General features: G+C 41.3%; 4 protein-coding genes across 6 annotated transcripts; 1 reads left to right on the forward strand and 3 right to left on the reverse strand.

Moving 5' to 3' along the window:
- Window positions 1–2696: 2696 nt before the first annotated feature.
- rpl37a (ribosomal protein L37a) lies at window positions 2697–5103 on the reverse strand. Its single transcript, XM_005933702.2, has 4 exons — window positions 4979–5103; window positions 4219–4347; window positions 3957–4039; window positions 2697–2862 (listed from the first exon to the last, which is right to left on the reverse strand). The coding sequence occupies exons 1-4, from the start codon at window positions 4979–4981 to the stop codon at window positions 2799–2801; spliced, it is 279 nt and encodes a 92-aa protein (XP_005933764.1). The 5' UTR covers window positions 4982–5103; the 3' UTR covers window positions 2697–2798.
- A 142-nt stretch (window positions 5104–5245) lies between these two features.
- cfap410 (cilia and flagella associated protein 410) lies at window positions 5246–8450 on the forward strand. 2 transcript variants are annotated; one of them, XM_005933698.2, is made up of 7 exons: window positions 5246–5484; window positions 5619–5637; window positions 5730–5776; window positions 5886–6115; window positions 6284–6434; window positions 6536–6632; window positions 8012–8450. In XM_005933698.2, the coding sequence occupies exons 1-7, from the start codon at window positions 5408–5410 to the stop codon at window positions 8174–8176; spliced, it is 786 nt and encodes a 261-aa protein (XP_005933760.1). In that variant the 5' UTR covers window positions 5246–5407; the 3' UTR covers window positions 8177–8450. The 2 variants fall into 2 exon arrangements, with proteins under 2 accessions (XP_005933760.1, XP_042081398.1); XM_042225464.1 differs by having other exon boundaries at window positions 5371–5484; window positions 5599–5637.
- Window positions 8447–14251, reverse strand: orc2 (origin recognition complex, subunit 2). 2 transcript variants are annotated; one of them, XM_005933700.3, is made up of 16 exons: window positions 14118–14251; window positions 13794–13865; window positions 13543–13701; window positions 12881–12967; window positions 12669–12758; window positions 12546–12577; window positions 12396–12453; window positions 11996–12306; window positions 11796–11905; window positions 11581–11713; window positions 11397–11493; window positions 11176–11322; window positions 10927–11098; window positions 8995–9056; window positions 8804–8922; window positions 8447–8715 (listed from the first exon to the last, which is right to left on the reverse strand). In XM_005933700.3, the coding sequence occupies exons 2-16, from the start codon at window positions 13861–13863 to the stop codon at window positions 8632–8634; spliced, it is 1731 nt and encodes a 576-aa protein (XP_005933762.1). In that variant the 5' UTR covers window positions 13864–13865; window positions 14118–14251; the 3' UTR covers window positions 8447–8631. The 2 variants fall into 2 exon arrangements, with proteins under 2 accessions (XP_005933762.1, XP_042081396.1); XM_042225462.1 differs by having other exon boundaries at window positions 12396–12456.
- Window positions 14252–14527: 276 nt separating this feature from the next.
- On the reverse strand, window positions 14528–18536 carry zgc:162816 (uncharacterized protein LOC571260 homolog). Its single transcript, XM_042225463.1, has 10 exons — window positions 18407–18536; window positions 17695–17850; window positions 17465–17594; window positions 16977–17127; window positions 16691–16871; window positions 16163–16281; window positions 15555–15681; window positions 15344–15406; window positions 15142–15247; window positions 14528–15050 (listed from the first exon to the last, which is right to left on the reverse strand). The coding sequence occupies exons 2-10, from the start codon at window positions 17838–17840 to the stop codon at window positions 14961–14963; spliced, it is 1113 nt and encodes a 370-aa protein (XP_042081397.1). The 5' UTR covers window positions 17841–17850; window positions 18407–18536; the 3' UTR covers window positions 14528–14960.
- Window positions 18537–21495: the final 2959 nt, after the last annotated feature.

The raw sequence follows: 21495 nt of genomic DNA on the forward strand, positions 1-21495 counted from the left end.
AAAGAGATGACAACACAAGAATTTAGCTCCTCGTATTAAATCTACTGTAGACTACAGTCAGTGTTAGAGAGCTGTGTCTGTGAAGGTTCTCAGTCATCGAAGTCAAAGGAGCTTGCAAAGAAAAGCGTCTGGACTTCTTTAAGTTACTTGAAGACGTTTCACCTCTCATCCGAGAAGCTTCTTCAGTTCTAAGGTCAGGTGTGTGGCTGTCGGGGAGGAGGAGACACACCACGCAGCAGGCAAATTAATTTTTTTTTTTTCAACTGTGTGACTTTGCAGATTTGTGTGTATATAATGAGGGAAACTGTTCTTACGCCGCGTCTGGGAAGCCGTTCCACATGTTGGCGATGATGCTGACGATGGCGCCTCCGTGCTCCTTCATCCATGCTGTGTAGACTGGAGGGGAGAACAATGACGGTCACGCTGAGAGACCAAACCACAAACACCAAAGCCTGTGTTGTTTCTGGGCCCCGCTGAGGAAAACCGAGGGAGCGTAGCACCAACAGCGCCCTCTTCTGGATCTCTTCCGGTAGCTTTTTGCTTTATCTCTGTAACCTTTGAAAATAAGGCAGTTTCCTTCACTTCCATTACGGAAGCTGCCCCATCCACATCCCACCTCACTACTGTGCATTGGTTATTATTCTTTTTTTATTTTTTTGCTCTCTTCTACAGTGTGTATTTTGTCTCTGTCCACCTCCCCTCACCCCCACAATCAGTCACAGCAGATGGCTGCGCCTCCCTGAGCCTGGTTCTGCCAGAGGTTTCTTCCTGTTAAAAGTCAGATACAGAGGAGTCCTCTGATGAGTCTTCTGAGGAGGAAATGGATATTGAGTCTAACAGAATGAGCCCCTCTTACTGCTCTAGCCACAATATTCTGAATTAGTCGGCCAGGGCTTGCTGTGGGACATGTCGGCCATCGCCGACATGTCCCACAGTACTTTCTCCCCATGTCCCACAGTACTTTCTCCCCAGTAAATGCATGGAAGATGTTCATGTCTGATAATTTAATAGAAGAGGTGCTGACATACACAAACATGGAGGCACAAAGAGTAGCCACAGACAGGGGAAAAGAGTGGAAAAATGTAATCAAACATAAGCTCCTGGCCTTCATTTGATTGACCATTCTTGCAGGAAGTGAGAAGAACTGGGATGTACCAGTCGGTGTGTTTTTTGGGAGTCCTCTGCATAACCCATTGTACAAGGCCACTATGTCAATTCAAAGATTTAAAGATATTCGCCGTTTCTTGCACTTTGATGACAAGAGGACCAGAGCCTACCGACTGAAAACAAACCACATGGCAGCTTTCTGCTACATATGGGGCCTGTTCCTGGTCAACTGCAGGCAGAAATTCATCCTCAGTGATTGTGTTACAGTGGATGAACAACTTGTGCCTTTCAGAGGGAAGACCCAGCTTCTGCAGTATATGCAGAGCAAGCATACAAAAGTGATACAAAAACTGCAATTTCTTAAAATTAATGAAAAAATAAATAAAAATGCAAAGGGCCTCATGTCACAAACATGTTTTATGAGGAATACCTCAAATATGAAAATATTACAACTCTTCGTTTTAAAGATTTTGAAGAATAACAACAGAGTTTATAGCAAAATGCACTGATTTTATTTGGGGTCATTTTTGACCCCACTCGTGGAAGAGTGTAGGTATTGGTAGGTTGTGCATCCAAGGGTTAAATACCTTTTCTTATGATTGGACACATCTGTATTTAAAGTTCAAGACTTAACAACTAATTTTGTTGTGTACCCAATTTTTTGCACAGCAGGTTTTTAACATTAAATTTCATACAAGTAAATACTGCTTCACTAAAAATCTTTGTCTGGAAAACAGCAGTACTCAGATATTCCAAGAAAATAAAAGATATACCACTGTCATCTTTTTTGGTGAAAACAGTGAATTATTATGATGCTGAGAGGGGTTACCAAATGTTTTCGTGTGAGTGTAAATACTATTTAATTCATTTAAATAAATGTTTCTGAGCTCCATGGAACAGGTTGGATCAGTGTTATTTTAGTTTTTTCCCCTTCCAGCCCAAAAAGGTTAGATTATTTTGGTTTATATTTACTGTTCATCATCTTATCAACAAATTTGTGTATATTTTCAACCTAACCATTTGATTCATTAAAACTATTTTTTCCATTTTTCTCACCAAAGTGGTCCTAATGCATGTCCCACAGCGATGGCGCAGTCAGCAATGTTGACTTGTTGCAATAAAGCTTAAACCAGTTTGGCTGGGCTCTTTCTGCGTGGAGTTCACAGGTTGCATGTTTTCTCTCACAGCACCAAGACATACAAGGTTAACTGATATCATTCTAAAGCAAGTGTACAAGGATGGATAAATTGACATCCTGCCTAGTAATCAAAGGTGTACACATGTATTTGCAGCTGTTACAGATAGATTAGTTATAATTTCACATCCATGTTTCCTTTAACTTTGCAGAGATATTCCCACGTGATGCTTCACTGAAACCAAAATGTTACCCATAGATCTCAGAGACCCCCTGTGGTTTCTCATTTTACCCCCCACCCAAAAAGACCTGCTGTTTCAGAGGGTTTAGAGGTAACCTGAACTCCACCGAAGTATCCTCAATGAAGGGCTACTGAAGAGTCTTCTTGCAGGTTACAACCCTCGCACTTTCTATTTTACAGCTGCACAGTAAACAAACGTACAAAGACACAAACTCCGCTCCAGACTGTTTTATTTTTGGATGTTGAGGACATGTCCAGCTCGGTTAAATGATAGAAAACAAAGTCCCAAATCCACCAGCTATCATGGTCGCTGGTTTACTGGTCCTTCAACTCCTTCAGCCTCCTGATAGCGGACTTGACTGTGACAGCAGATGTTGTGCTGCAAGAGAAGTTGGGAGGGGGGGCAAAGAAAATTATTAGCTTCTACAAACACAACATTCTCAATGTTTTTGAAGGACGGACACGTTGCTCTGTAGTGAGAACCACTTTGGTTTTTGTGAACTCGCCAAGAACAAGAACATTCACTTTTCTTTGAAGCCTTTTAGCATCAACGGAGAAACAAGCATTTCCACTTAAGTTATTGCTTTGTTACTTATTAGACTGAATGCAGTGCTGCTGTAATTCATTTTTATTTTTTAAACTTGCTGCTATCTATCCAGCCTCTGCCTTTCCTACCTGCTGGTTTCTGTCCAGGTTACTACTGTGCCAGTTCTTGATATTAGTAAGCTCCTTCTCTAGAGAAGACCTTGGCCAACAGCCTGATGCACTCAAGCACGAAATTCTTGGACTCAAGTTGTTAACAAGTCTTCCTCCTGCTATCTGGAATCTAAGGAAACTATGTGGAGAACTGGTTCATGTGCCACAGTCGAGCAAAACGCCTACCATCACCAGCGGCAGGCCAAGATACGTAGAGCTGGAGTATCAGAAGCTCACTGGAGAGGGAGCTGGTTATATAGCTACATCACATTTGTCATGCACCATATAAATGCAAACTGCATGTAAGAAAGTGTGTGCGCAGCACAAAGCTGGACACATACCCTTTAAATGATCACTCAGGCTGAGTAGATTGAATTTCAAAGTTTAATTAGGTCTCTACGATGACTGGATACTTTTTTCAAAGTAATGTAGTGAGTGATATGAATGTTCACTGAGTCAACTCTGGCTTATTTATTTTAGATGGACACAATTATTTACACCTGATGACCATTAAAGGCTTTAACACATCACACAGGTGTTCTGAGTGTGGAGGGGCACAATCAATGCAGGTGGAGGGTGAGCAGAAAACAAACAAAGAATCCTGCTTTCGCCGTGGGCACACTGTCACCCAAGTTAGAAAAACTTAATGATGAGAAGAAAGAAAAAAAAAAAAGACAAAACAGCTGAGGGAATTTTTGAACCCTTTTTTCTAATCATAACTTCAGCGTCTGCAGCAGTCGAATGACAGAATTAGACCAAAGAGGGAAAGTAACCTACTTGTAAGTCCAGGCACCTCCAGCCACTGTCTTTCTACAGGACCCACAGTGCCAGATTCCAACAGCCCTCCTCTTCATCTTGGTCTGTAAATACAAATTTGCATAGTGAGAACACAAAAGTGGAAACTGTCAACTTATCTGGACACATCCTTGAGCACTACAATTATGTAATGTAAGCAGTGTAGTCTGCAGAAAGCATTTCTAACACTGACCAGGTCTTTGCTACTGTACATTATGTGGGTGGTCTCCACTGTTGTCCTTACCTTTCCGCAGAAAGAGCAGGTGTACTTAGCATGCTGGGAGATTTCAATTTTCTTCACCATCTTCCTCAGCGACGCGCCATAACGCGTGCCATATTTACCAACGATCCCCACCTTCTTGGTGCGCTTGGCCTGTGGATAACATGAACACACAGTGAGAAAATACAGTAACCATGGGATTTTTTGGTTTAAAACTACAAGCAAATGGCTTCAGCATTCTGACGTTACTACTACAGGAAGAAGTGTCGGGAGAAGCGCCCAGGGTGGCCCCAGAAAGCGAAAAAAAAAAAAACTACTTCTGACTATAATCCTGCAAAATCTGAGCAACAAGGGTGAAGAAGCTGCTGTGACCATTAGCCAGCCAACATAAGCTTCCTTTCAGCAGGTTAGCCAAAATGCTAACTAAAGTCAACTGAGCAGTTCTCGTTTAACTGTATCAAACGACCACTTTTTGGGCATTACACATTTCAGTTCAGACTTATTTAATTGTGGACGCTCAAAAGACCTGGACTTAAGGAGGTAGTGTCACTAGCCTGCCCGGTACTTGGAGCTCACACAGTTTAGCAATGGTGGCCGCCATTTCTGTCTCAATGGAGAATGAAAACATCGTTTTTACTGCTGATCCAATCCCAAAACGGACATAAATGAAGGCTAGGTATGGCAAAAAAGGTCAACACGAAACCTCCTAATAAGCGATTATATCATTTATAGCAGTGAAACTGTAAGATTGACAAGGATTAGGGTCGGAACAAGCTCTGCTCACCATCGTTTCAGTGGGAGACGTAGGTCCAAAGAGGGATTGCTTAACGCGCAGGCGCGATTTACTCAGTCCGTTCACGCTGCATTCTGGGACTTTGAGTTTTCGTAAAACGCAGACATTGTACAAAAACGTAAAAGTTCGCTTACGATAATATATATAAATATATATTTTTAGCTCTGGTATTATAGCTAAATTAGAATTTTTGATAAAACAGCGTAATCTACGGAAAACTATAAATAAAAGATATTAACCCGTTACTATGGACGCTTAAGCTGATATGCGCATGCGTATTAATGTGACGTACGACAACATCCCTGCGGCTGCGAGTGAAGTGTTTGGTCAATTAGCTTGTCACGATGTGGCTTTTGTTGTTTGTGAATATTTAGCCCATTAAAAATATTATTAATTTAAAAGGAAGTTAAATGTTTTGCTATGAAGCTAACACGGAAACTGGTTCTTGCTAAGGCGAAGGCCTCCGACTTGGAGAGCGTGAAAAAACTGAACTGCTGGTAAGTGCATCCATTTTGGCATACCAGTAATTTTGTTGCCCTTTTAATTACATAGTGATCATTGACGTGAACAGGTACCATTTGTGTTGTGTCTCCTATCTGTGGTAACGTTAGGTTACATCTTATTTTTGCAGGGGATGCAACTTGACTGATGTGAGTAGCAAACTTGGAAGTCATGTTTACTCTGACAATTAATTTAGTGTTCATACTTAATGAAAGTTGCATGGATTCATGTGTCTTCTCAGATTTCTATCTTCGCTCAGATGCCAAACATTGAAGTGCTGACACTGAGGTAGGTCCCTTTGCCACACACATAAAATCATTTCACAGTCACAAATGCACAGACTCATTTGGGACGACCCAGTAACACCAGGCTATGATTCTCTTTCATCTGTCTGCAGTGTCAACAGCATCTTGTCTCTCTCTCCTCTGGCTGGCTGTCTATCTCTGAGTGAACTCTACCTGAGAAGGAACATGATCCCCTCGCTCTCTGAGCTCTCTCACCTGAGACCGTTAACTCGTCTCAGAGTCCTCTGGCTAGCTGAGAACCCCTGCTGTGGAACCGATGCCACCCAGTATCGCCTCACAGTGCTTCGCTGCCTCCCTCGTCTCCAGAAACTCGATAACCAAGGTGACTGTGATGTTTTGGGGCCACACTACCGTCTGCTTACCTCGACTGTTTAAGCACTTTATTAGCAGCCACTCATCTTCCTCATGAAAAAGTTGAGGTTGAAAATCAGTGTCAGATCTAGGAAGTTGACTCTTACTGTAGCTATTCTTCAATGTTTCCTGTGTACAGTAGTGACAGATGATGAAATTTCACTGGCTCTCATGGAAGGTGAAGAGGTCACAACACCCCCAGGTAGTATCCAGAACCAGCATACAACCAACGGACTTCAGGATGCAGAGACAGAGAACGACCCTCTAAACTACAACATGGAGGAGACAAAGTAGGTCTTGTGGCCTGAAACAACTTATAGTTTGCAGAAAATGCGGAAACTGTGAAGTAAAATTAACAGAAGAAAATATTTCTGTTAACTTTTGTTTCTAGCAAAATCAGAGAAGAGCTGGGAATGAAGCCACTTTCCAGAGACAAGTTCTCTTCCCTTTCCTCTCCATCAACCAGAGAAAGCAAAACAATCAAAAAGGTAGCTCCTCTCATCACTGTGTCCCTTAAAATTTTTGTGGGCCTGGACTCTACTAAAGTAGCTTTGTATGACTCACAGTTCAAACAAACGCTCTTCTGTCTTGGGCTGTAGCTTGGTGCCGCCTTTCAGTTCACAGAATGCCTGAAACGAGCTGCCTTGCCAGCTTTCTTTTGATTGGCCACCCCTCATGATCAAACGTTCAAGCATAGAAAGTATATAAAAGATGTGTGTAACCGCCTCAGTTGTTTTCGGGACTCTGTATTTTGGAGCCTCCACTTTAGCTCTATGGCGATCTAGATTTTTCCACCGTTTGGTTGGCATTATCAGCTGATGCTAGCAGCAGCATTTATAAGCTGTACATGTGTATCTCACAAAAACACATAACAAAAAATGAGCATTCAGTAACAGACTAAGGAAATTGTGCAATTTACTATGCTAGCTATATCTTCACAGCAGACCATATCATTTTTTCAGACAGTTTATTCGATTATGGCAACAACTGACCAATACAATAGAAATGTACAGTTTAGTGTCCCAAACTAGCAAATTAAGGCCAAATGCAAATGGGTGAGTTACTGTTGGGTACTAGATTAGTCAATACTGCCATAACAGTACTACTGTGCCTTTTTTTTTTTTTTTTTTTGGCCTTTGGAGCACATTACCCTCCTAAGACCCGAACTCTTCCACGGCATGCATTTTTAACTTCTCTTTGATATTTGGGCATATTGGGACACGATGAATATAAAAACAAAAAATTACCAGATTTTTTTTTTATTTATTTATTTTTTACCTAATTTTTGTTTATTTATTTATTGGATATTTAAAAATATACGTTTAAAATTTCGATAGAACAGTAGCAGTATAATGTCCTCGTAAGTGGATATCAGGCCCTTGTAGAGCAAAATTGAGTATTTTGGTCTAAATAACCCAAAATGTGATGTCCACATATGTGGACGCCAGGTCCGAGGAGGTTAATGGTATTATCTAAGAAATAATGACCTGGTGCATAGTTGCATAGCACTAATTAGCAGTTATGTGTTTCTTTGTGGTGCACTCATACGGTTTATGGATCCAGTTTGCTAACCAAGCTTGGTAGCATTAGATGATAACTTGGCACTCCATCCTGTTAGTGGAATAATATCACTTAGAGTAGTATGAAGGCTGAGCTTTAAGGTTATAGGACTGCATGCCCTATGCAGATGATTACTTGAAACTGACCTTGCCTAATATTAGTATCCAGCACTGCAGGTGTGTATATAGGACAGATGATGTAGAAAAGCATAATAGAGCCAATAGATCTATTTATATTGTGAAATTCATTCAAACCTGGAATGTTTGGTTTGTAATCTGCCAGCTAACAATAAAACTTGTGTTTTCAGTCGCACGCTCTTGATGCCGTTTTGCTGCTGCTGAAAGATTTGGATGAAGAGGAGCTTCATGTTGTACACACCGCCACACAGAACAGACTTCAGATGTACACACTGGACTCAGAAAGGCTTACAAAGACACGGCAAACACAGAAAACAGCTGAAATCCAACATTGATATGTTTCACAGCATGCGCTCAGGGCTAACCCCATCCTTCCACATTTAACACTAAGCTCAGGTTCATAAAAGGTGCCCACTTTGTCCCATTAACATCTGCCTGCAATATGCATGGCATGTGACTACTTCAGTTCCAGCTTTCACGTGTGGACTCATCAGTTCCCCTGCTGTCTTTTTATAGCTGCATGCCTTATTGCTTTGTAAGAACAAAAGATTGTATGTTTTGCTAAATGTAAATCTATTTCTGTAAAGAAAATAAACAGCAATGCATTAACTTTAAATGTTTTTATTTACATAGATGTTGGCTGTACACGTGAATGTCAGAGGTGCAAAAAATACATTTAATCTGTAATTTAAACTGTTCAGAACCCTGGGGCTCACATCTTATTCCAATGTAACTGTGCTGCTGCACACCTGCGGGAAGAGATGATTCATAAGTCTGAAGTCTCGTCCACTCAGTCACCCTCTTCGTTCTCCAGGAAATCCATCAGTGTGCTTGCATCCACAGCAACAATCAGGTACTCTACTCCATCTGCTCCCTGAAGCAAAGCAAATAAATATGATAAGCACCAGGTACTGCAGACACTTAATGAATGAGAGTTGGGGAATTCTAAAGTGGAAGTCCACCTTGCGTGTCCGTATCAGTTTGTGGTCTCTGAACTCTGTCAGCTGAGTCCTCAGCGTGAGGTCAGAGTTCACCAAGAATGCCTCTCGACATCGCTGGTAGAAATCCTGGAATGACAATCCTGCACAGAGGACAAACTGTGATTACAAACTGCACTAGAAAACAGACATAAAAGCCGAATGTGAATCCGCACCTGCATATGAAGGATTATCTTTGTTTTCCAGCTGGAACTTGACCAGCAGTTTAAAGATTCCTCTGCAAAAAGAAAAACAAGCAGTTGAGTTTTTCCCCCCCCAACAGCTCTGTACATAATGAGAGAGGTCAGACTCAAACAGAATTTAGAACAGAAATCAGAAATGAGTGAATAAAGTCACAGCAAAGACCATGGTTGTCCAAAAGAAACAATATCATTCTCAACAACAAACAACCATATTCCCTATGAGTATATACACTTACTATTTTTCTTGGCTTCAGTGTCCTGGTAGAAAAACACTTGCTGTGTTGTCACTCTTGAAATAAAAGCTTCATAAACTCTTTGAAAAGCTACAAGTTTTGAAGCACTTCTCACAATAAGATTTGACTGTTGAGTCTGTACATGCAGTTTTTTGAAAGTGGTCTGGGCCCATCTAAGACCACAGGTGAAAACACCTGTTGACCTTCTGCAGTTTGCACACAGACCAAATCTGGGAGTGGATGAATGATTGCAATCATCTATATTTACTCCCAACTAGATAATAACAGCTGCGTGGTGAAGATAACCTTTCTTTAATTTCTCAAGTGCCTTTAATATGTTTCAGCCACTGCTACTCAGAGACAAGCTACAGGAAATGTCAGGAAACACATTCATCTCATCCCAGCCTGTGACTGCTGACGTAGCCAGGTAATTTCACAGCATCTGTATCGGATTCAGGTCAGTCTTCATTTCGTTTTTCTGAAACCATTCAGATGTGGACTTGCTGGTGTGTTTTGGATCATTATCCTGCTGCAGATCCCAAGTGCTCTTCAGCTTGAGGTCATGAAAAGATGGCCGGACATTCTCCTTCAGTATGTTTTGGTTCCATTTACCACAGCAAGTCTTTCAGGTCCTGAGGCAGCAAAACAGCCCCAGAGGATCACACTTCCACCACAATATTTTACTGTTGCTATGATTTTCCTTTTCTGATATGTTGGGTTACTGTTACACCAGATGTAATGGAACACACACTTTCCAAAAAAGTTAAACTTTTGTCTTTTCAGTCCACAGAGTATTTTTCCAAAAGTCTTGGGGATCATCTGGGAAAACTGAAACAAGCCTTTACGTTCCTTTTATTCAGCAGAGGTTTTCGTCTTGGAGCTCTGCCATGCAGCCCATTTTTGCCCAGTCTCTTCCTTATGGTGGAGTCATGAACACTGACCTGAACTGAGGCAAGTGAGGCCTGCAGTTCTTTGGATGTCGTTCTGGGATCTTTTGTGACCTCTTGGATGCGGTGCTCTTGGGGTAATTTTGGTAGGCCGGCTACTCCTCGGAGGGTTCACCACTGTTCCATGTTTTTTTGCCATTTGTGGATAACAGCTCTCACTGTGGTTCGCTGGAGTCCCACAGGTCCCACCTCTTCCAGACTGAGAGATCTGAATTATTTCATTTCTCATTTGTTCCTGAATTTCCTTGGATTGTGGCGTGATGACTGGCTTTTGAGGATCTTCTAGTCTGCTCCACATTGTCAGGAAGGTCCTATTTAAGTGGGTTTGGATTTTTCCCCTTAATAAAGAAAACCTTGATTTTTAAAGTGCATTTTGTATTTACCCGTTTTATCTTTGTCTAATATTTAAATTTGTTTTATGATCTGAAAACTTTAAGTGGGACAAACATATAAATAGGAAATTAGGAAGAGGGCAAACACTTTTTACACCACTGTATTAGTGATGGGCAGGAGTGCAAAACACTATTGGATGATTTTGTGGAGTGGACTGGGAGGAATCACAAAGAAGCTAATATGCGAGCTAACATTTCTCATCTGATATGTCATATTTAGATCCTAGTATTTCAATAACTCATTAGCACCTCATTAAGATCCTCCCATGGCTCTCTCCTTGTTCATTTAGACAGAAGATTAAAAACAACTACCCAGTAGGTCTTTGGAGTTACCTTGCATTGGGCGTTAAGCTGCGAAGCACATGTGTGAGGGAGGACAGAGCCAGAGCGCCAGTCTGCTGCACCAGGAGAGAGTTTTCATACGATGTCTCCTCTGAGTACTGCTGGAACGTCACACATTCCCACCACAGCCAGTTAAACTGGCTCTGCTTCAACTGGTCCCACACTGAAAACAAGCAGGATGTATTCAGGATAGATTTCAACAGAATTACCACCTCAGTGCAGACTATTATGAACACCCACCCAGTGGAGCATTGATGTGGTCTAAAGAAGCCACCATGTGCAAGTTTGGCAGGGATGCCAGCTGCCCCAGTGCACTCTGGGTCTTCTCTCCTCGCAGCGTGGGTCCGTCTATATTATGGATGAGCAGGTACACGTGCAGATCTGGGCCTGTGAGGACATCGGTGTAAAACATGCGGTACAACCACACATGCTTGGGATGCACAGGAGTTTGATGGGCTTACTGTCTTTTAAGGTCTGGGAGATAAACTGGATCTGGTCCGAGGGGGTTCGGAAAGTTCCCTGGTGATCCAGAACCTCACACGTCAGCGCGTTTAATATCTGTGAGAATTTCATTTTCATGATCAGGGATATTTATTTTATTATGCAATTTATGCAAAATATTTTCATGTGTGTGTGTATACTGACTGATTTAAGAGTAATGGAAGGGAAAAATCCATTAACCACAAGGTGAATTTCTTGCGACAGATGAGACTCCCTGAAGTCTTCCAGCAGAGCTTTTTTGCTTCCCAGACCATAGACCAGCACGCTGAATCCCAGCCTACACACAGACCGGCACAGACACTTTGTACTGCTCTTAAAACACCAGAAAATGCACAAAACTACGTTGCAACCTCACTTACTGTAACTGTAACATCCATTTGCTAAAGTGGATTCTGTGTTTGTCGTGCAGCTGCTGGATCTCTTTTGAGTAGCAGGATTGTTTTCCCTCCAGAAGTCGGACCAACGTTTCCTACAAAAACAAAAATAAAGATAAATTCACACTAAATCTATTAGGAAAGCAGCTCATTTACAATGTTTCAAAATGCAGTTAAAAACGAACCCTGTCAAGTTTAGGGGTGTTCAAACGCTCCAGAGTTCGGTCCGACGTCAACACTTTCGAGCTGCCGTGAGCTTCGAAGTACTCCTCAACCATACTGGGCTGGTTCTGAGGTTCAGGCGTGCTCTTGCTCTTCTTGGCAGGAGTCTTGTAGAGAGCTGCTGATAAACCTTTACTGGGTGTTCTCGGGGTGGTCACGTTCTCTTTATCCTCTTTCTTTCCTTTCTGCTCTTCCTCCAGCCCATCTTCATCCTCCTCCTCACCCGAGTCAGAGGGTGAAAGCTCGCTGTCGCTGTCTGACCGCAAGCTTGGAGCTAAAAAAGACAAACAAACAAACCATTTAGATTAGAGGAAAGGTGAAATTTCACTTAGAATGAATTGAATTACTCCCAGTCAGACTCACTTGCTATTCTCTTCCTGAGCCTGTGTGGTGTTGTAGAGACAAACTGGACCTTTTTGCTCTGCCGTTAAATAAAAATAAAATAAAATTCTTAAGTTGGCACCAGAGGTTGCTGGCTTTGGACTTTAAGTTTAAAGGTTTCTATGGTCTCACCTTCTGTGGTGTTCTGCTTTCACCTCTAAGGTCTGAAATAGAAGAAAAGAAAATACTTAACTGTGAGAAAATGAGCAAAAAGATGAGTATACGGAAAAGATGATGAACATTTATTATACTCACTCCGCCCCGTTCGACTGGGGGTTGAGGGTTCAAAGTTTGGGGTCGCGCTGAAGCTCACGCTTTTTCCAGGAGTCCGAGCCAGCTCACTTGCTGTTTATGAAAAGTGTGCAACACAAAATGAGCATATACGGTGTCTAAAGAAAGAACTGGAAGGAGATGTATAATATGCAAATGTTTTCTGATCTATGTGAGAAGACAATGGAGGCTCTCACCGGTTTGGGCCATGCTGTGGCTGCGTTTGACTTTCTGAAAGGTAAAGATGGAGGATCCAGCCACTCTTGACAAGCCATCTTCATCTTCTGTAAATCCAAGAGAAAACTGGTCATTTTAAAATGAATTTAAACAAGAAAGAAAGAAAAGGCCTCAGATATTTTTCATGCATTTATACGAAGCTAAAATTTCACAGCATTATGAATGTTCAAATTTCCCACCAAAAATTATATGCCTATATGGCAGTATTGATAAGCATATAATATGTCGATATCAGCGATATAGTCCATCTTACAAACACACTTAATGTGTGCAATGGAGTGAAACTGAGGTGTACAGAAAGTCTCCTGCCATAATCATAAGTACCTCTGTGACAGGAATATTTTTTACAAGGCTTTTGTAGGGATTTGAGCTAACTATATGTCTCTGTCACTAAGTTGAATTTCAGCTGGTGAACCAGCACTTGCTAAATTCCACATTTGTACTTTGCCTGACTGTGTAGATGTAGAAAATCGGCCAACGTCTGTCTGCATTTTTCCCATACGTATTTTGGTAAATCTACAAAGTAAAAAGCAGTAAAAAGCTGAGTCAGCTGATCACGGTCTGTCTGCAAAGAAAACAAACCTCCCGGTGAAGAAAGTCATTACCCCTGCTCAGCACTCACCTTCTGCGTTATCTGTTCCTAAAGCTTGGACATAACCCTGCTCATCGTGGACTCCATTTTCATCTCCATCATGTTCCGCATCCTCTCTGCATCCCCGTCGTCCAGCCGGGCTCTTAAACTTTACCATCTTCTGAACGGACCCGGCGATACTCTGCGCACCTTATGGAGGTACGCACAGTACAGAAAGCAGAGTCAGAGAGACACAGAAGTGCTCGTAAACTAACATTTCTACAGTAGCAGAGCATCCATACCCTCCTGCTTGTCCACGATGTGCTCCAGGACATCGCCATCCCCGATGAACTTCACCTCCAGCACACTCATGACTAAAGATAACAACGACAACCAGCACGACTTTAGTTAGTTGCTCGTAACACTACAACATATAATTTGCTTTTCAGAGGTGTAGATGCTAACGCAGGTTTTCAGTCAGTGCGTTTCTATTCACGAACAGTGAAGGGCGGCCATTCTTCTCAAACAGCGAGAAGCAGCCCTGCTTCAACCAGCGGCCACACGCCGAAAGTCCAAATAAAAGTGGGAAATAAAAACAGAAACGCGTCTAAAGCGACACAACTTACTGTACAGCGTCAGTACCGCCACATGAAAATGTAAACACGACTTTCACACAGTGACAGCAAGGCAGTGTGCTGCTGGGACAAGTTTCCGCGCCATCCCGCTGAAGTTTTTAAACCACGTGACAAGTGAAAGGTCATTGAGTGGCCAACTGGAACGCTGCTTCCAGCTAAAACCACATTTCCCAAAATGCACTTCGAACATCAGCTCAGTCTGTGCGGCTAAAACCCTACAGGGGAAGGGTTTTTACCGACTGATTAATTATTATATTTTCAATAAGTAATGTAGGTTACTATTAATGCGAATGATGTATTTTCTGTAATATTTAAAAAAAACATTTATCACCAAGATATTTTTTGCGTGTCCGTTCAAACGCTGGCACTTATTTATTCATAGATTACAGAAAAATAGAAGATTAAAGGGGACCAAGAAAATCTTTATTTTGATAGAAAAAATAAATCACAAAAGTTTGCAGTTGTATATAAAGGGTCATTCATAAACATTTATTAGCATTGGTATTGACAGCTGATAGCACAAGTGATATGACTTTCTATTAAGTCATCACTAGCTAGGTCTCCTTGCAGGCAGTGAAAAACAGGTGCAGAACACAAAAATTAATTTTAAAGACATAACATTAGTGCAACATGGTTTCTGTTACAGTATGAAACTTCTGAAGCCCACAGTGAGAATATTTTCATTAATTATATGTTTTACCATCAAGATGGCACATCTCACTAACAAAGAAGGAATCGCTGTATGTGTTTCTAACGTGTAAATAATTTGGAATGAGTCTCTATATATCTCACTTGTCCCAAAGAGACAAGAAGGGGGAGACATCGTCCAGCTCTTCACCACCCGCGAGTGGGCGTCCACTTCCCTACCAGACGACCCTTGGAGTGTACATGGTACACAGGATGCATCACTGCTGTTGCACATGACTGCAGAAAAAAAGACATTGTCTGACAACAGGAAAATGTACAATAAAACTGATGTGTCGATAAGATGTACTATAAATCATTCAGTACTAACATGGTAGGGAATCAGTGTGAGCAGAGAGCCCAGGGGGTATTTGCTGTAGTCCAGTTGTCCTGAGATGGGCTCCACTCGTCCATGCTCCTGGGTCATAGACAACAACCTGGAGGGACACGGCAGTCACATTTAACATTGGTACTGAGAGTAAAAGAGAAAAACGATACTAAAATAGACTGAGATTTTTTTTTTAAAGCATCACTTGAGGTTTGGATGCCCCTCGATCACAGCGTATCCGGTGGGAAGTTTTCCAGCTCCGTCCAAACTGAGAGACACAAGCAAGAGTAGGTGAAAGGTTAAGTTACATGGTTGTTCCAAAACTGAGCTTACACTGATGATAGCAGTGATGAGTAAAACAAAAAACAGAACTTAGGGGATAGGTATTAGCTCCCATTGAATGAAGTTGAACCCACCTGATTCCAGCCCATCCACAGTCAATCAGGAGCTGGTTCCTGTGTGGACAGTGACCGATGACTCTTGTGAGAACCCTTACAGCCACGTCCTCCATACAGCATGAGCCAATCATAGACTGCTGCACATCTGCATGCCACAAACATGCATTTAAAAGAAATTGTAATTTAAATGCCCTTTTGAAAAATATATTTTAAGTGTGACATGTCTCCCGACTATTCCTCAGCTCAAAATACCAATAAGGTCATTTATCCTGCCATACCTATAGACTGTTTAATAAACCTCTGCTCCAAACAGGCCGTTTCAGCGCCTGTAGCTTTAAACATTGTCGGGTCCCGAAGTCAACTAGAAACATGTCGGGCAAGTAGACAAAACTAAGAGGCAGCTATGTGTCATGACCTTTAGAGGACAGTACTGTCGGGGACTGTTTTTATAGGGCAAAGGGCTCTTTTGATTCTAGGCTTCCCATCTGATGTGAAGTCAAAGGGCGTGGTCTTTGTCATGTTTACTGAGTCACGCTGGGGATATTGAATATACACAACAAATAACGAAAAAGTGGATTTTACACGTCACCTTTAAACTAGGAAACAGTGGGTCTATGTGTACACACCATAGAAGACGTAGTTTCCTGGGTGGACCTCGCTCAGCTGCGCCATGTCTTTGACTGGATGGCTACAGGAAGGGGTGGAGCCAATGCTGGACTTACAGGTGATGCCACCAGCCCTCAGTCTGACACAAAAAAAATCCCAAAACACACAAACAAAAAACCAGTTGAAAGTTAATGCAGAATTATTCTCCCAGATGGCTCCAAAAGAGAGTCAATCACACCCATGAGAAAATGCTCAAATTTAGAGCAGAAACATGTTTACAGTCTGGTGCAAAACATGGGATACATAATTTTTAGATATAATGTATGATTTTTTTGTTGCTTCTGGAAACAAAGCTGCGTGACTCAATACAAGAAACCTGTGGGCTGTGAAACCAAAACAAAGATGTTAAAACGGCTCATAAAAACTAATTTTCAAGAGTATGAGCAACAGCTGTTATGTCGTGTGCGTTCTTAAATAGCCAGTGAGATAAAATTATTGATTAGAGCAGCTTTAATGAGTCAGTGTATTTTTTTAAGCTTTCAGTTTACTTTTCCATGAACTGCAGAGTCAGTTTGGTGGTTTCCTGGGCAACAGCCTGTATTTGCTCAACTCCTGTGCAGTAATAGGTATTCCCACAGTGGGCGTACACTCCTGTAAGTTCCACGCCCTCCGTCTTAGCGATGGCTTCAGCCAGTTTGAGCGCTCCTGGCTCCGAGTGCAGGACGCCAGCTATGACAAAGAGCCGACACGTGATCAATCCTCGTGTTAACAGAGAAGTGAAGTGTAGCTCAAGCACTTATGATTAAATCTATCGTGGTTTCCCTGCACGTTTACCTCTCCCATTGCCACAGTCGAGTTTGAGCCAGACGTGCCACTGCCGGCCATCTTTCAGGGGTCTTTTTCGGAGCTGCTCCAAAGCATCAGGATGGTCCAATAAAATCTGGAAGAGATCCAGTCTCTCTGACAGGGCTGCACAACGCTCTACCTAAAGACACACAGAGACATACATTAAAAATGGCACAGAGAGCACAGCTGGGACATTAAAAACAAACAAATATAAAAGTGATGAGAAATGATGTCAAAGTAATGGCATAGAACTGGAGCTATTTTACATGCAAGTGCTATGGCGATATACATGTATCATATATTTACATATATGAATTGTTTCTAGTGATAATATTACTAAATATGATTCATAGTTGAAACATTTTCAGCAGGCTCAGTTATTAATAATAAATTTTTTCCATTTCTAATGTTTTACAGCTTTTATGATTTCACAGAATATAAAACAAGGACACATTTAAAGTGTGAGCTGAGAGAACCTTATCAAAGGGAATAGAGTAGGCATAGAGGATGTCGTCATATCCATGGTCAGCATAGAAACAGGCCTCTGCCAGTGTGGAAACCACTATGCACCTCTGTGATCCACCCGTCATAATGTCAGCACACTCACTAGACACACACAGAGACCTCATCAGAATCCTGTATCTGTAATCCAAGTCTGTAAGCATGTGCTGTGTGCGTGTCTATGCATGAGCGTATGAATCCATACAGGGTTTTGTGGGTCTTCATGTGTGGACGAAGCTGGACTCCCAGTTTCTGGCAGCGCTCGATCATCCTCTGGGCATTTCTCTTCGCTTTGTCCACGTCCACCACAAAAGCAGGAGTACACAGGGCTGAGAGAGGATCTCCCTCCATACTGGCAGCACTGTGCACACACACACACACACACACACACACACACACAACACACACACACACACACACACACACACACACACAAAGCACTTCAGATATTTCCCATGCAATTAAATTCTACTGCATGATTGGCTCAACCAGCATATTTCAATAGTTATATTTATAAGTATCTGCTATACATGCACGAATCAGCAAGTAAACTTCATCACACTTGGGTGTAGTTTTGCAACGTCTCTGATTATGTAACGCAGCGCACTTTGAACTTTGACAACACTAACTTAAACTTAAACACTAACTTTACAAATGCACTGCAACTCATCAAATCGTATGTGATCCAATTCACTCTTTAAGCAGTTTTTTATTCCTCCTCTTTTTGGTACTATAAAGACCTTCCGATAATATTATCGTGCATCATAACGATAGATAAATTAAAATCATACTGCTTTCGAATCTGCATAATAGCGTTTGTGAAACAGTGAGGGAACCACCAGCACATTAACAAGCATCGGAAACAACAACAATAACAACAAAAAATGCAGAAAAATGCAGCACAAACCACAGCTTACCTTTTCAAAACAGCGAATTTGTTTTTTCTATGGAAGTTCCGATCACATTACTACGGTGTCCTCGAGGAGTCAAAAATAATGAAAAAGTACAATCAGGGAGAACCTTTTGCAAATCATAAAATAAATCATAGAAAAATAATAATAATATAGAAGCATAGTAGCATATAATACAGTAGCAGGAACAGAGCAGGAGGGAAATAGAGAGATAGCGAGCCAGGGACAACAACAAGAGACAACATCGTCACGTTAGAAAGGTATAGTAATCATCCACAACTATTTTCAGTTGCGGATGATAAAGGATTCAGAAAGTTTATTCATGCAGTGAATCCTATGTATGCAATTCCAAGCAGGAAAACACTCTCCCAAAAAATCATCCCAGGCCTATATGACAGAGAATGTGCATCTTTTTGTTTTCATATTTTAATTTATGTTTTATTGTGCTGTGGTTTGCAGTGTTTTGTGTTGTTTCACTTGAAAATTTGTTTAAAAGGAAAAAGCAGAAAATTTAAAAGGTTAAAAGTTGAAATGTAAAATTTTTTTTGTATTTTATAATTTATTTATTAGATTTTATGTGGAGTGAATAAATAAAAGTATACTTACGGTGGCCCCTAGAGACAAAGCACTTACAAACTCCAAAACACAATGGAAATGCTCCAGGATCATAGTGGCTACACAAGCCAGGAAGTACTAACGACCAGATTTGGTGTGGTAGTAACAGGTAAATGGACTTTTTTTTAAATCATTTGAATATATATGAGTGTTTGTGTATAAATACACAAACAATACACATATGTTTCAATTGTGTAATTTAAGGTAGCTCTGTTTTGAAAGTTCAGTTAATGCAAGCAATGTGTTTTGGAGTCTAAGGTCTGTTAATGGCTGCATCAAAGCATTTTTTTGTTTTTGATGCAAGCTACCCAGAGTCATTCCCAGCTTGGGAATTCCTTCACACTGTCATTTATCCCAGGAACAGATGAATCCCAGGAAATGAACCAAATATGATCAAATGAATGAGGGCTCATTTAGCTATGATGGAAGTGTAAAATGTTGCTCATAAAGGTGCATGAAATGATCTTAGAGGGAGATTCCCTCTTGCCACTTTTCCAAAGTGTTGATGTATGTGCTGAGATAATCATCAATTCATCAGTTTTTTTAAAGTTAAGATTTTTTTAAATGTGATTTAAACCCACACCAAATAGTTTTAAAATCCTTTGTTTAAAGTTAGAATGTGAAGCGATATTATTTTATCCTGCAGTAATCCACAGGTCACATCGCTGCTTGGTGCCAGAATAATTATGCCGATGCACTAACCAAAAATGAAACTCAGTGCTTTACAATCCCGTTGCCTCCATATATGAAAACAGCCCTTTAGGGTTAAATATTCAAATCTCAGACACGGATTCCCTGTCAGAATAAATATTTCAAGCTTTCTGTTAACCTGTCACCAAATTTACATTTTGAACATTTGATTTTCAGTATGATTGTTCAAATCTATAGATTTTGCATCTCTATCATAGATAGCTTGGCCAATAGAGGCCTGAAACTGTTCCCCAAGTGACCCCCCCCCCCCCAAAAAAAAAACAAAAAAACAACAACAACAACAAAAAAGCAGCACAGAGAAACCTGCAGCACTTTTGGCAGTAATAACTTGAAGCAATGATGTTCTGTATGATTTTATTGCTGTTTCACATCACTGTGGGGGAATTTTGCTCCACTCTTCTTTACAATGTTGCTTCAGTTTATTGAAGTTTGGGGGTATTTGTTTATGCACATCTCTCTTAAGGTCGCACCAACGGATTTCCATCAGGTTAAGGTCTGAACTTTGTCATTGCATTGAGCTTCTGGAATACTCTTCCCCTGTCAGTGAGGGAAAGTGCAAGTCTCCCTATCTTTAAGAGTCACTTAAAAGGGTGGCTGAGGCACACGCAAACATGTGATCATGTTTAATTAATCATGCATTATGTTGGACGTGAAAAAGAGTTAGTGTATTACAAAAAGTGAAACAACTATTAGTGTAATGGGTCAGTGCAATATCAGGACAGTCAGGGCATGTGTGGGGTTTGTGCAATATAACTGATGTGTTTCCGTTATTGTTATCTGTATTGTCCTCTGTTTTCCACTCTTCTTGTCATTGTTTGTTCTAATTTAATGTGATCACTGTTTTTGTCCTGTTATTGTTGTCTCTGTATGTTTTTACTAATTTGTGTGTAACACCAACCTGCCAGAGGGTCTGCAGATGGAAATTAGCCCAAGGCTATAATCTGTATTAAACTGATGAGAAGCTGTGTTCACCCCAGAAAGCTCCCAGAAATTTGGGCAAATGTCTGCTGTGAAATTTTTAGCCAAACCAAATTGCAGGTCAGATTCAAGCTGAAAATTATGCAAGTAGTCCAAACCGTTCCTGAGATGCAGAAATGTTTTCACATACACGAAATTCAACGATTGTGCCTCCAAACAAATTACACTTACAAATGCTTGTACCACAAACAATGAAAACAGTAACTGCAAAGTTGAGACTGAAAAGTGTTACAGTTAAAGTGATAATGTGACAGCTAGCCATTCAGCTGACTCATTGGTGACTGTAATAAATGCAGGTTTCGTTATAGAAGAATATCGAGGAGAAGACAGATGGCAGGGAGTCAGAAACGGGGGATGAAAGTGCAAGATGTTGAGGATAACTTATGAGACCTGGGTCAGGTGTGAACAACAACAATAACTGGGCTGTATTTAGGTGCAGAGATCACATGACCATCAAAGAGCAGTGTAAGAATGAGAGAAGATTAACAGGGGAGCAGAAAAAGAGGTTTATGGACACAAACTGGGAGAGGTGGCACGCTCAGCACACTAGACATTTCTCAGGAGGGTTGAGGACCCTTTTGTGTGAGCGAGGCTTGGGTCCCAGGCGGGGCTCCTGGTTCTTCAGGGATGTGTCATCAGGAAATGAGGAAGGCGTGGGCTCAGGCCCTGAGGGTGCCGAGACAGCAGCGGCAGTGGCAGCGGTTGGCTCTTCCTTGGCTGGTGCATCGGCTAGGGGTGCTGTTTGTCTTTTGCCACAGGCTGGCTGGCTTTGGCTTCGTGAACTTGAGGAA

Source organism: Haplochromis burtoni, unplaced genomic scaffold, assembly GCF_018398535.1.
Source record: "Haplochromis burtoni strain Fernald_Lab_line unplaced genomic scaffold, NCSU_Asbu1 Contig_172, whole genome shotgun sequence".
NCBI classification, from domain to species: Eukaryota; Metazoa; Chordata; class Actinopteri; order Cichliformes; family Cichlidae; genus Haplochromis; species Haplochromis burtoni.

Bases quoted from the DNA above. Each gene is read 5' to 3' on its own strand.
- orc2 (XM_042225462.1), bottom strand. From the start codon at position 13,863: ATGAGTGTGCTGGAGGTGAAGTTCATCGGGGATGGCGATGTCCTGGAG. The intron at 12,457-12,545 runs GTGAGACCATAG...TTTATTTAACGG, and splicing joins AAAGCAGAACACCACAGAAG to CAGAGCAAAAAGGTCCAGTT. The intron at 11,099-11,175 runs GTGGGTGTTCAT...GCTTGTTTTCAG, and splicing joins CCACATCAATGCTCCACTGG to TGTGGGACCAGTTGAAGCAG.
- zgc:162816 (XM_042225463.1), bottom strand. From the start codon at position 17,840: ATGGAGGGAGATCCTCTCTCAGCCCTGTGTACTCCTGCTTTTGTGGTG. The intron at 17,595-17,694 runs GTATGGATTCAT...GTGTGTGTCTAG, and splicing joins ATGAAGACCCACAAAACCCT to TGAGTGTGCTGACATTATGA. The intron at 15,682-16,162 runs GTGTGTACACAT...TGTGGCATGCAG, and splicing joins AGGAAACTACGTCTTCTATG to ATGTGCAGCAGTCTATGATT.
- cfap410 (XM_005933698.2), top strand. From the start codon at position 5,408: ATGAAGCTAACACGGAAACTGGTTCTTGCTAAGGCGAAGGCCTCCGAC. The intron at 5,777-5,885 runs GTAGGTCCCTTT...ATCTGTCTGCAG, and splicing joins ATTGAAGTGCTGACACTGAG to TGTCAACAGCATCTTGTCTC. The intron at 6,116-6,283 runs GTGACTGTGATG...TCCTGTGTACAG, and splicing joins CCAGAAACTCGATAACCAAG to TAGTGACAGATGATGAAATT.
- rpl37a (XM_005933702.2), bottom strand. The intron at 4,040-4,218 runs GTAAGGACAACA...TTGTATTTACAG, and splicing joins CCTGCTCTTTCTGCGGAAAG to ACCAAGATGAAGAGGAGGGC. The intron at 2,863-3,956 runs GTAGGTTACTTT...CTTCTCTTGCAG, and splicing joins GGAGGTGCCTGGACTTACAA to CACAACATCTGCTGTCACAG.